This window comes from Macaca nemestrina, chromosome 6 (assembly GCF_043159975.1).
Source record: "Macaca nemestrina isolate mMacNem1 chromosome 6, mMacNem.hap1, whole genome shotgun sequence".
NCBI classification, from domain to species: Eukaryota; Metazoa; Chordata; class Mammalia; order Primates; family Cercopithecidae; genus Macaca; species Macaca nemestrina.
Window position 1 is genome coordinate 64,513,079 of NC_092130.1, and position 14,073 is coordinate 64,527,151.

Genomic DNA, 14,073 nt, shown 5'->3' on the forward strand with positions numbered 1-14,073 from the left:
CAATCTCTCCAAGCAAGATGGCGGAGGAGCCGCAGTCCGTGTTGCAGCTTCCTCCCTCAAGTGCTGCTGGAGGGGAAGGACTTACGGAGGTCTCCCCAGAAACAACCACCCCGGAGCCCCCGTCTTCCGCTGCAGTTTCCCCGGGAACAGAGGAACCTGCTGGCGACACCAAGAAAAAAAGTAACTGAATTTATTTCCGGGCAGAGAGGCGGGAGGTTCAGATTGCATCCGACTGGGGGTGGCGGCCAGTAAAGAAGCAAAATTTAGAGGAACTCCCGTCCTAGACCTGCATTTTGACTAGTCATCAGAAGAAGTGTACTTTTTGATTTTTAAGGCTTATGAGTTGAGTGTTAAAATACTATGTCTGTCGGTGTAGGTCCTGATACTTGGCTGCCACACCCCTTTCTATATTCTTTGAGTTGGCCAGACTGCGAGCTCTTTGAAGGAGGGAGGGAGCTGAGTGGGGATTCTCGGTAATTCCAGGTACTTAACACAGGAGCTAATTATTTTAATAATGTTTTAAGGTGGTAGGGATGGTCACTGGCAAAGCCTGGATTAGAATTCACGCCTTCCGACTTACTCGCTTTTTTGGTTTTTTCCCCCTCCCAGTTGGTTGTGAATTCGCTCCTTAAACCAAAAACCAAATTCTTACGCAAAATGAAGACTGCTAAGGGAAAGCTAAAGGCATAGATGTTACCTTTTTAAGAAACACATTTTGGAACCTTTTTGAGTTATTTCATTGCTTGAACCAGCTATCCTCAACCCTTTATTGTTTGAGAATGTTTTCCTTTGTAAAAGAGATTTCCAAGGTTACGTGTTCTAAAGCACTCTCTAGAGTTAGAGTTGCCTATGAGAAAAGCAGCATATAAGCATCCTCGATTCAGAGAGGCTGATTTTGTCCTTAGACAAGTTTTCCGCGTTCAGTCTTAAGATGACAGTGGTCTCTGGCAGGGCGCAGTGGCTCAGGCCTGTAAATCCCAGCACTTTGGGAGGCCGAGGCGGGTGGATCACCTGAGGTCAAGATTCGAGACCAGCCTGGCCAACATGGTGAGACTCCGTCTTTACTAAAAATATAAAAATTAGCTGGGCGTGGTGGCGCGCGCCGGTAATCCCAGCTACTCGGGAGGCTGAAGCAGGAGAGTCGCTTGAACACACGAGGCGGAGGTGGCAGTGAGCGGAGGTCGCGCTGTTGCACTCCAGCCTAGACAACAAGAGCGAACTCCACCTCAAAAAAAAAAAAAAAAAAAGACATTGGTCTCATTGCCTTTTCTTCAACTTCTGCTGCTGTGGAGGATAATTCTCTCCCAAGACTGCCCCCCTCCCCCTTTAAGTCAGACTCCCATTTCCACGTGATGCAGTGTGAGACTTTTCATGGATAGCCGCTAGAATCTTTCTTCAAAAGAATTCCGCAGGTTTTACAGTTTTTTGTTGCGTTTTTTCTTCCAATGTACTATAGGCAAGAGCGGACTTTCCGAGATTCGTTTTAAGGTCTAACAGTCTTAGTCAAAAGCTTATTACTTGACCCTGATGATAGCTGTGTGAAACAGAAGCTAAAAAAATAGTGGCTTACAATCGAAATATTGCCCGAGGGCATATTTTCTTGGTCTGAACAGTATTTTTTGCAAATTGAACTGTCATTTAAGGATCAGATTTTTATTTTCTGGCTCTTGTTAGCATTTGAGTTTGCCTCTCCAATATAAAACTTTCTATTCCTAACCTATTTCTAACTATTCCTACCTTGAGGTTGTCATCATTTGTTGAGGATAATCTGATGAAAGCAGCTTAACTGTTTTGTATCCTCAGCCTTTGTTTTAATCTACAGAAGAAAGATTGTTGAAACAGACCAAGGTTTTGGCACTGGCGGTATGTTAGGTTACCTGGGGAGTAAGTGTTTTCCTAGTTGATTCTAATGTGTATCCGGGGTTCAAAACTACAGGCAAATTACCTTTAAAATTAAAAAGAGAGGGCAACTGTAATTAAATTATTTTCCTTCTCTAGTTTCTCACTGTCTTACACTTCTTCCTGAGGTAGCATAACTCATGATATTTTCTGCTTCACTTTCTGGAAATGTTTAATTGCGTTAATCGATTTACTGATAGCCCCAGGGGATTGAGGGAGCAGTGAAGGGAGGTATGAAAGGATAAATAAAATCCCATGTTTTCTCCAAATACATTCCTATTCCCGAGATAACTGGGCCTAGGATAATTAGTTCTTTAGTAGGAAGATAAAATGTGCATGCATCATGTGTTCTAGATGCCTTCATTCCAGGGGTAAACTTGAATAAATTGACCTCTGATCTTTCGACTCCAACATTTAATACCAAAAGAATGGAGCAAGAAGGGTGTAGTAGAGTAGAGTTAACTTTAGGGGGCAGCAATACACTATTTTGCTTTCAATGTGTCTTGGTTTTTGACTGCAGATGTCTTTTTTTTTTTTTTTTTTGAGAGGATGTCTCAGTGTGTCACCCAGGCTGGAGTGCAGTGGCGCATCTCGGCTCACTGCAACCTCCGCATCCCGGGTTCAAGTGATTCCCCTGTCTCAGCCTCCCAAGTAGCTGGGATTACAGGCATGCACCACCACCCCTGGCTAATTTTTTGTATTTTTAGTAGAGACGGGGTTTCACCATGTTGGCCAGGCTAGTCTTGAACAAGAAGTTGGAAGGGGACTGGGCCCTCTTGAACTCCTGACCTCAAGTGATCCTCCTTCCTTGACCTCCCAAAGCGCTGAGATTACTGACGTGAGCCACCTCACCTCACCGCGCCTGGCCAGATGTTTGTTTGTTGTTTTTTAGCAAATAACTTTATCCAAGAGACAGATTCATAGGGTTTGGATTTGCATATCTGTGTTTTGGATCATTGAAACCTTAAGATTTCTCTTTCTGCAACTTCTTTTTGGCCTTTGGTGGTTCTATTATTGTTCATAACTTACTGCTTTCCTTTATTGAAAAGTTTATTACAGAAAATTTGGTAGTTACAAAAAGCATAAGTAAAACCAAGTAACCATTGCCTACAATGTCACTAATGAGAAATAACGTTTTGGTGCATATTCTTCCATATTTATGTGAATGTGTTTTTGATGGTTTCTAATGCATTTGAGATATTATACATGCTGTTGGAGAGATTAAATATCCACATATATACCCAGCAAATGGCAGAGCCAGGATTTGAACCTCAGGCAGTTTAAAGTATATGCTGTTTACTACATTCCATTTAATCAGTCACCTCCAAATATCCTTTGGATATTTAGGTTTACCAGTGTTTCATATAAAAATAAATGCTTAAACGGAGGTGAAATGTTTTTAAGTGAATTTTTACACATCTCGTATTTTCTTAGACTAGATTTCTAGAAGTATTATTGAATCAAAGTATACCTTTATTGGGATCTGTATTACCATATTGCATTCCACAAAGTGTACCATTTTACATTCTCAGAAGTAATATCTACACTGGTAATTATTTTAATTTTAAGTAGTTTGGTGGGTGAAAAGGGACATGACATTATTTTACTTTGCTTTTTGTGAACTTAAATATTGTTTTTGTATTGATCATTTGTATTCTCTTTGGAATTGCCTGTTAAGATAAAATGCATTTTAAAAATTAGTCCTGTTGGGAGAACTTCGTAGGATCAAGAAAAAAATTACGGAAAAGAATCTAACATTTTTATACCTCTCACATATCTTCAGTATCATAAATACATAAGATGGATGTAGATTAAATATTTCTGATTTCTAAGTCTTTTATATTCCATTCTCTTTAGATGTTTTCATGTAATTGTCAGTAAATTTTATTCTTTTACAGTTGACATTTTGCTAAAGGCTGTGGGAGATACTCCTATTATGAAAACAAAGAAGTGGGCGGTAGAGCGAACTCGAACCATCCAAGGACTCATTGACTTCATCAAAAAGTTTCTAAAACTTGTGGCCTCAGAACAGTTGGTATGAAACCAATAGTGACGTTTTCCTACAAAAATTTGCAGTAGTTCCTAGGCAACAATGAATTAACTGTTGTTTATAGAAATGCATATGGAGCCATATATGTTGCTTTTGTTATGCCCTTTTATCCTTTTATTTTTATTTATTCATTTTCTTTGAGACAGCCTCGCTCTGTTGCCCAGGCTGGAGTACAGTGACTCACTGCAACCTTCTCCTGGTTCAAGCGATTCTCCTGCCTCAGCCACCCGAGTAGCCAGGATTACAGGAGTGCACCACCACGCCTGGCTAATTTTTGTGTTTTTAGTAGAGACGGGGCCACGTCAGAAGTGCTGGAATTACATGAGTGTGCCACTGTGCCCTGCCTTATCTCTTGTTAGTGGAGTTTATATACTTTATCAAAGGATTCTCTGGGAATTCTGAAATGAAATGTTTTAGATTTGTTTTACAATGTGAACCAGTTTATTTATGCCTCCTGTATTGTTTTCCTCAGAAAGTCACTGAATACCCGTGCAGAAAAATCTATCATAGAGCATTACAATATCTGTACATTACTACAAAAGTTTTGGATTTTTTCAATTTGTTTTGATAGCAGTTACTTTTTTCCTATTTTTCTTGAGATAAGCAATGTATCTTTGCCATATATTGTAAAAGAACTAAGAAATATTTCATGTTACAGTACACATTAAGCACTTCACAGGGGCAGTTGTAGTAAAGGTTAATTCTTTAAATGCCACTGCATTTTAACTTGGCATTTGACTACAGAAATTTAAATGTCTACATGTATTTGGCATATTAAGTGTTTTTTATATATACAATTTATATATATCAGACACCTTTATCTGCAAATAGATCACAATCTTGGATAGTATTAACTCAGGTAGCATGAGTGAATAGGTAGTTGAAGAATCGCTATGTATTTTTTAAATAAAATCAGGAATTTTTGTGTGGGGGTGCTAGGGGGAATTATTTGCTTCTGAACACAGGTGTGTGCATGGGTAAAGCAAGTGAACTATCATTAAAGCAGGACATGTTGGAATTTCTTTTTGTCAGGGAGGAGCAAAAAACTGACTCTGATCTAAGAGTTTGGCTGCAAGTGCTCTCACAAAGGTGAAGCTAAATGGAAAAGTCAGGGGAATTAGGACATACATTTGAGAGAAATGAGCAGAGGCTATATATTTACTAAAGATGCAACATGAAGAGTTGGTAAAAATAAATGTACTGACTAATTTAATGCATTAGTTTAGAAATACATGGAGATTTTAAAAAGATGAAATGATACTGTGTTCTCTGTTAAGAGTCTTGAAATTTTGTATTGCCTATATTCATTCAGTAACCTGAAAGGACTGGATTGATACCAATACATAGGAGGTTGAACCACATAAAATTGCCATCATTCAACCATTTTACCCTATGTAAACAATTTCATAAAGGTTAAATTAAAGCCTCTGTAGTGAATATGACTATCCTTTCCCATTTAAGCAATAGGAAACATAAAAAATTATTTCATCATTTTCCTAGATTAAACTAAAACTGATATCTTCTGAGTTTTATCTAGCAAAATGGACATTAAAGGAAAAAAAGTAATGCTAGGAATTCTGGGAAGATAGTGGTATCAGAAGGCATGCGTGAATCTCTCTGAATTCTCACAAAACTTAGTCAACTGGATAGCAAAACCAAAAACTCATGATTAGTGTTTGTAACAAAACTAGGTGATAAGATATCCTCATGAGCCCCAAAACACATGTTGGTGGGGGCAAACCACCAGCAACCACAGGACCTGCATGGTATCAGCATCTGTGCTGAAAGAAGCAGTAAGAAACAGGGTTGGCATCTGACAGCACTGAGACAAGAAGAACCTCAAAAGCGCTAATAGATCCTGACTGAGAAGCAAAGTGAGCCAATTTAAGAATAGAAGCCGACTGAGAGGAGTTTTGCCCTCTCCTGTAGCACGTGATAACAATGTATTTGCACTAAGGAGGACTTGAAGGGCTCAAGCAATCTCAAAATAGACCCAGGAGGGCTCCAGGACCCCATACTGAGGAGAAATTTTGGGAAGTGAAATGAAAATTAAAAAGGGTAGAGACATGAGAAAGGAAGGAAAGAGAAAGACCAGATCAAAATGGAGGGAAACAGAACTTAGAAAGCTCAAAGCAGGCCTCCGTTTTGAACAGTATACAAAAAACAACAGGGGGAGCACTATGAAGTTAGAAAAACTACCCTAATTCACCTCATTCTAAAAATTGAGGAAAACTAATTTCACATAAAAACAATAACAAGGTCAAATTCCATACAGTGTTACAAGAAAAAAGAGATGCGGAAAAGAACAACATCCCCAGAGACGATGAAATCAAGCCAGAAAAATATGCCTGTAAGACAAGTCGAAAACTGGAACCTTGTATTTCAAAACGAGCTAAAAACAAGAAGATAGTATAAGACATGAAAGAAAAACAATGATCAGCTTTAGTAAAACTAAGAAATGAAGTGACAGAGCTCAGGAAAAGAATTAGAAATAAAAGAAAATTATTTCAGAAACGGAGACTAAAGTAGGAGGAACGTAAACAACGGATAATGGGTTAAGAAAAATAGATGAAAAAAATTTAAAAGTGAGTCAGCCTTTGGACAAGAGTCTGTGAAGAAAAAAACCAGAGCAAGGGAACAGAAAAAATACTGTAAAAATGTCATTTTAAGAGATTTCAAACTACATATAGAAAAAACATCCCAAGTACCTGAGAGTATCAACCCAGAATAATGAACACCAGGATGCATTCTGTTAAAATTACTGGACTTGAAATCATTTGGAAATGTAGGGGTTGGGAAAGAAGGCATGACTTAGAAAATTAGGCTGTCATCAAACCTTGACAGCAAAGATGCTTAAGGAAAAAGTGAAATAAGGCTTTCATATCCTGCATAACTGACTTAATCGGGGCACAAACTATTAGCAGAAAATGCTATTCCAATGAATCCGTGAGGAATCTACTAGACAGAGAGCTTTATAACCAGAATAACTAGAGACATCAATTTAAAGACTGCTGATTTAAAAGTAAAAAGAAAAAAAGCTGATTTAAAGGCAAAGTAATTAATAAAACTAACTAATTTTGTCTGCCCAAGTTCTTGTAGTTTGGAAATAATAGTTCCATGGAATTTTACTTTCACGAACCTGGAGTAACTACATCTACTTTAAAGGAACAAATTATAAGCCACTTAGCGTTTCTACAGTGGAATTGATGATGTTAACCTGTTACTTATATAGAGCTTTATCTCTTTTAAACTAACTGAATTGCTTTTTTAAAATTTCCAATTAACACCTGTTAAAAAATCACATTGAATTCCTTCGGTTGGTTCTCTGCTCCATCTAGTCTGCTGTTTTCTGTGAACACAACACCATCTTACTCTTTGTCTCCTTTGCCTAAGAAGTCCTAATAACTACTTTCTTCACCTGGTTAAATCCTGCTTATTTCCCACAAAGCTGTCCCTGACCCTTTTGCTAGGCTAGACTAGTGTACATTTCTGTATGCTATATACTTCATTAGATGTACTTTTCTCACCCATATTTATTCATGTGTGTCTGCCTCTCCTATAGATTATAAGCTCATTGAGGGAAGAGGTCACATTAATCTTCATAGTTCCGTGTACAATTCTCAGCACATCATCGACACTGATAAAATAAACTAAGCTGTTATTGAGAGCCCTTCCCCTCATTTATAATGTACAAGAGTAAAATCTGGATTTGCTCATAAATTGTCAGGCACTGAACACAAATTTTATTTGTATTACAAAAAATTCACATTAAAATGCACATCGTTTTCTGTTACAGTTCTGAAATTTTTGTGCCAGAACTCTACTCAGCCGTAACCATGAATTGATATTTCAGCATGAACTATTTAAATTTAACAATAACACCTCTTGAGTACATACACCAGGCACTGATACTTAGTGCATTATCTCATTTTGTCTTTCCCAACAGACCCAAGAGGTATAGTTACTATTATTTTCCATATCTTACAAATAAAGAGGATGAGAGATTATTTGTATTTAAAGCCAGGATTCAAACCCACATGTGGCTCAGTAGAGCCTGTACACTTAATCACCACACTATGTTGGCTAAGAGAGATGCGAGCAATATTGATTGTTCATGGTTGGTGATCAAAATAGTATCTGTCAACCAACTATTCTGATACTTTTTTTTTTTAATACTAAGTTTAATCCAGGACATTTTAGTCCCAAATTTGGATATTAAAGGAAAACTAAATATGTTACCTGCATATAATGTTTTGTTTTCCAAAAAGAAAATTATTAGAAGGCACTTGGACACTGTGACTTTTTTTAAGTACTAGAAATATTTTAGTAAAAACAGACTAAACTGAAACATTGAGCAGCGAATCCTTCAAAGAGCAAGGTTATAAGGTTTTAATTTTGTTACTTTTTTCCTTGTTCATTTGCCTTTAAGTGACTTTATAAAAAACCTAAGTATATATGTCATACATTTACCCAAGGAAAGTGCACAAACTACCTTGAATATTAGACATACTGATTTTTGACTGTGTGTGTGTGTAATTTTCTTAGGGGAAATTCTTTATGGGTAAGTGGGGACATTTTTATGATAATGTAATTTCTTGAATAGCTAGCCCTTCAAAAGCTATTTGTAAAAAATATTTAAAAGTTTCTTAGTTATAAAAAGTTAGGAACCACTGTTCTAGGAACTGGAATTGTGTTATTTTTATTCCTCTGGAGGAAAAATGAGATCTTCATAAAGATCTCTTTGAATTGACTAGAAAAGTTAGGAGTTCAGAGAAGCTTTCTTCAATTGTGAAAACAATACGAAATAGCTAGCTGATTGGAATGCAGAAAAATGCAGATTAATCAGGATACCCTTAAACATCTCTGTTTTTCTCTCCTTTCTTGTAGTTTATTTATGTGAATCAGTCCTTTGCTCCTTCCCCAGACCAAGAAGTTGGAACTCTGTATGAGGTAAAAAAATATATATATATTGCTTTTTTTTCTTAATGGAGTATGCACATCTGTATAATATGTATATTGTGTAGTATTGTTAATTCACATTTTTATTTCAAGAGATGGCATGCCATTCTTTTGTTTTGTTTTGTTTTGTTTTTTGAGACCGAGTCTCACTCTGTCGCCCAAGCTGGAGTGCAGTGGCATGATCTCGGCTCACTGCAACCTCCGCCTCCTGGGTTCAAGCACTTCTCCTGTCTTGCTCTCCCGAGTAGCTGGGACTACAAGCACATGCCACCACACCCGGCTGATTTGTTTTTTTTTTATTTTTAGTAGCGACAGGGTTTCACCATGTTTGCCAGGGTGGTCTCGATCCACTGACCTTGTGAGATCTACTCACCTTGGCCTCCCAAAGTGCTGGGATTACAGGCATGAGCCACCGCGCCCGTCCAGCATGCCATTCTTAATTGTCTGGGATAGAAGAAAAGATGACTTTCTTGTTCTGTTATCTAACATCTTGATCATAGTAAGATCTTAATAAATTATATAGTTATTGAAGAACCAAGGAATAAATTATATTTCAAAGTCATCTTTGTAATTCTTAGAAAGTAAGACTTTTTCTTTATGGTTGATTTCTTCTGCATTGTTCTTATAATCTGTTATCCAAATCTGCCTACAAGAAATTGAAAAAACAGCATAAGAATGACTTTGTTCAACATCTTACAGTGTCATTGCAATAGTCATTAGAGTACACCTAGTAGCACCACTACTAGAAAACAGCTGAAATTACATACATTGTGGTTGGAGATGTAGAGAAAGGACAAGATTAAAATACATAAACTCATTCATGCCTAAGATGCTTAAAGGACAGATTTTATTAAACACTTTGGATTATTAATATGTGTCTGGTAGAAACAGGCATCCTTTGAAAGAGATAGCCTGTAACATAAGTAAGTTAGTGTACATGTGTGGATATTAATGATACATGTGGCATTTATTTTCTTAGTTTCATCTAAGAATAATAAAGATTGAGTTTGATTTGTTGCCTTTTTTTTGTAGTGTTTTGGCAGTGATGGTAAACTGGTTTTACATTACTGCAAGTCTCAGGCATGGGGATGAACCACAAAGAAAATCAACTTGCTACATAAGATGGATTTTCACAGAAGAGACAGCTCTGAAAAGTTTTGCTGCTTGTGGCAAGAGACTTAACAGATGTGATCTATTCAGTATGTGTTTACTCTATTTTTATGCATAAGAAAACATCCATAGCATGAATGGACTCAAAAAAATGTGATTTGTATTAATACACCAGTCATCATAAAAGATGGTCATTATAGTACACCCATTGCTCCTACTTGTTACTATTATTGCTGCAGATCTGCCTCCAAGGTTGGAAAGGAGACTAAGACTGTATAAGCATCTTCATTGCCAGTTCTCAAAATGACTGAAATTGTTTTCATGATAAAAGTTAATATACTAAAAGGTTCCTTTTTTTTTAATGTTTACATTTATGTCTCTGTTTACCTTCTTAAAAATAGTCACATTGACCTGCTGGCTGAGTACCTCAAAGAATCCAGTAGAGGGCAGCCCACCAGGCAGGAAAGATTAGGCACTTTGGTTTCACATCTTTGCTGCGGAGTAATAGGGAAAATGGCTGTTTTTGCTAATTTTTAGGTAATATCTAGCCAGGAGAGCAAGCACGTTGGACAGACGGAAAGACTGTAATTTTAGACAATACACATGGTTATATTATAATACAAATTCTGGACAAATAAGTCATATACCTGTTTTCAGTACCATCATTTAAGGATTCTTGAGTCCCAATCACCTAACTGTGGTGTTATTCTGTCATTTATATAGTGTCAAAAGCACTTGATGAGTAAACCCGGTAACATCTTTTTGAGTGTTTCATAATGCATTTTCCAACTTGAAAGCACTCAATAACTGAAAAATAGCCTTATTGTGTATTTTATGCCATGACTAAAAGTACCATTTTTACTGATGCTGTTAGACTGATAATTTCTTGAAGTGAGATTTAACCTTTTTTATCTTCGTTCAGTATTATATTTGTAATGCCATATTTTTAGAAAGCCTTCCAGATCAGCCACGGTGGCTTACACCTGTAATCCCAGCACTTTGGAAGGCCGAGGTGTGGGGATTGTGTGAGGCCACAAGTTTGAGACCAGCCTGGATAACAAGGCAATTTCCCCAACTCTACAAAAAAATAAAAATTAAAAAAAAAATTATTAAGCCGCAGAGGCAAGAGGATCCCCTGAGCCCGGGAGTTCAAGGGTATAGTGAGTCATGATTGTACTGTGGCATTCCTGCTGGGCAACAGAGTGAGATCCCATTCTCCAAAAAAAAAAAAAAAAAAAAAGCATTCTAGTAAATCAAATGGAATGTGAATGGAGTTTCAAAACAGGATCTAAGATGGTATGTAGTAGAATTCCAAGTAATATCATTTTAAAGTTAAATAAGTTGAGTATGGAAAAGATCTGTTCTCCAGTTTTGTCCGCTTCAGTTAACTGAAGGAATATATTTAATTATATTAATATATTTAACAAATAAAAATATGTTGAATTTTTTATGTTTGCCACTGAGGTTTCAGATGATAGACCTCAAAAATCAAAAATACTGGTTGAATTTGTAGCATCCATTTAATTATTCTTTTTGACCTAAATAACTTAATAGTTTATTAAATCTAAGGTTAGCTAAATATGCAGCTAACCTTATTTGTTTTCTTTCCTAACAACTCTGAAGAATACATAGGACTTTGCACTTTTTTATTTTTTTTTTTTAAGAGACGGAGTTTTGCTCTTGTCGCCCAGGCTGGACTGTAGTGGCGCAATCTCGGCTCATTGCAACCTCTGCCTCCCAGGTTCAAGCGATTCTCCTGCCTCAGCCTACTGAGTAGCTAGGATTACAGGCGCCTGCCACTACGCCTGCCTAATTTTTTGTTATTTTTAGTGGAGGCGGGGTTTCACCATTTTGGCCAGGCTGGTCTCAATTCCTGACTGACCTCAGGTGATCCACCCACGTTGGCCTCCCAAAGTGCTGGGATTATAGGCGTGAGCCACCCTGCTGGGCCTGGACTTTGTACTTTTTCAAATCATATTTAATTATTTCTTGATCTTTACTCAAAGAATCATTCTATGCTAAATTTACAACATGAAGCAATAATTAAGCCTGGATCTGATAAGTTATTGGGTGACTAGAACCTAAAACACAATTTATTTTTAATTTAGACTCTCAAGTCTTATTAAACTTGGGGGGAAAATTGAACATTCAGATGATATTTTAAGTTTTCTTTGTGACTAGATGTCAATAATGTCATGCTTTATTTTACTGTACATAGATGACCCATGGCACACAAAGTATATGTATAATATTACAATTTTGTACTTCCACCTTTAAAAGTATGCCAAAGACTTCATAATGAATTCACTATATTTAATGAATAAGGCAAATTAATGTTTTATCTGAAATCAAAATGAGATTGGATAATTCCTGGAATCTGATTTCTGTAAGTTTCAATCCTAAAGGGACCTTAAATATCTACTAGAAGTTCAGTGTATTCCTCAGATTATATGACATTAGTCAACCAATTTAGTTGTAACACAAAGTGGGAAAGTCTTAGGTGTTGAAGGAGTGTGAAAATAAAAATCTCATGCAGTTTCTACTTCATTTTCCAAGGATTATAATATGCTGAGTAAACTCTTGGCACAAAGGAGGAAGCCAGCTACGGACCACATAATGAAAACTATTCAGAAAACAGTTCAGCAAATATTACTATTTGAATACAGTTCAAGTCGTATTTATATAAATACTGTTTCCCTACATTATTTAACCCAAACTGGATTATTCACTGTTCTCTCAAGATGCCTTGTGTTTTCTGTTTCCTACTTCTGCTCGTGCAGTTTACTTACACTTTCACCCTTTAAAATCCTAACTCTTCTTCAAGACCTGATTCAGATTTTAACTTTTTAAAGGCTATCTGAATCATTCAAGGAGAAGATACCCTTTCTCTCATAAAAACACTTACAGCAAACTACCACTATTACAGCACTTACTGCATACTGCCTCAGAGCCATGTGTCATTCTGGTTTTTATCTGGTACCCACACACACATAATACTTACTACATTTCCTTATACATAAATAAGTAGTAATGTGACACATTGAGTGAATGAAATTGTGATTTGCAAAGTATGACAGCTAAAAACAGGAAATTTTGTATAAAATGTTTGTACAGCAGAAGGTAATGGAAAATATTTGCAACATATAACAGTGCTTTTAATGTCTTAAATATGTGAAGAATTCATTTCAATTGGTAAAAAAAAAAGACCAACTGAAAAATAGGTTAAACATACCAAATTTCGATTCAGAAAAAAAAAAATGGCCAATAAAACATGAAACACCTTGAACCCTATTGGTTACAAAAAATACAAGTAAAAACAATGCTGATGAACATCAATAAAAATAATGTACATCTTGGTATTAGCAGAGTTGTGGGGAAATCCTGTCATATTTTGGTGAATAGAATATGAGTTGGTATATCACTTTTAGGGGGCAATTTGGCAATATCAAAAACCTTGAAATGTAAGTATAAACTTCAATTTGTTCATATGACCTTCCATTCACACACTGAATGCCTACTATGTCCTAAATATTGGAATAACACTAATAAAGCTCATAAGAGACTATAAAGTCCCTGTTCTTGAGTCACTTTCATGTTGACTCAAGGGGGTAGGACAGATTTTTCAGATTTGAATTTAAGTCTCAAATTTTTTAAAACTGAATTTTTAGAAATAATGGAAAGTAGAAATATTATTAGTTTACCCATGTTTCCGTATTTAATATTAATGAAAGATAAAATATGTATGTATGTGAGTAAAATCTTTAAAGGAATCTTTATAAATCAACTCCCATAGCTCCTTCTGTCATCGTAGCTGATATACACGAATCTAGGTTGATTACTTCTAGTGATAGACACAAAGGATGTCCTGTCCATTTTGAGATGGTTATTTGTTTCATAACTGTCTTTCTTACAACATGCCAAAATCTGCCTCCTTGCTTCCTCCAAGTATTTGTTCCCAGTTCTTTTATCTACATCTACAAAACATACCTTTCCCCTTTTCCTGCCCCACTTTTCCCAAGTCTTGTCTCAAGAATGATAAATCTATCCCTCTAGTT

At 36.4% G+C, this 14,073-nt stretch overlaps 1 protein-coding gene across 2 annotated transcripts; it reads left to right on the forward strand.

Moving 5' to 3' along the window:
* Positions 1-17: 17 nt before the first annotated feature.
* LOC105500001 (autophagy related 12) lies at positions 18-12,758 on the forward strand. Of its 2 annotated transcripts, XM_011772904.3 has the most exons (4): positions 18-180; positions 3,798-3,934; positions 8,837-8,899; positions 9,941-12,758. In XM_011772904.3, exons 1-4 carry the CDS (start codon positions 18-20, stop codon positions 9,998-10,000), a joined length of 423 nt encoding a protein of 140 aa, XP_011771206.1. In that variant the 3' UTR covers positions 10,001-12,758. The 2 variants fall into 2 exon arrangements, with proteins under 2 accessions (XP_011771206.1, XP_011771207.1); XM_011772905.3 differs by lacking the exons at positions 3,798-3,934; positions 9,941-12,758 and having other exon boundaries at positions 8,837-8,898.
* Positions 12,759-14,073: the final 1,315 nt, after the last annotated feature.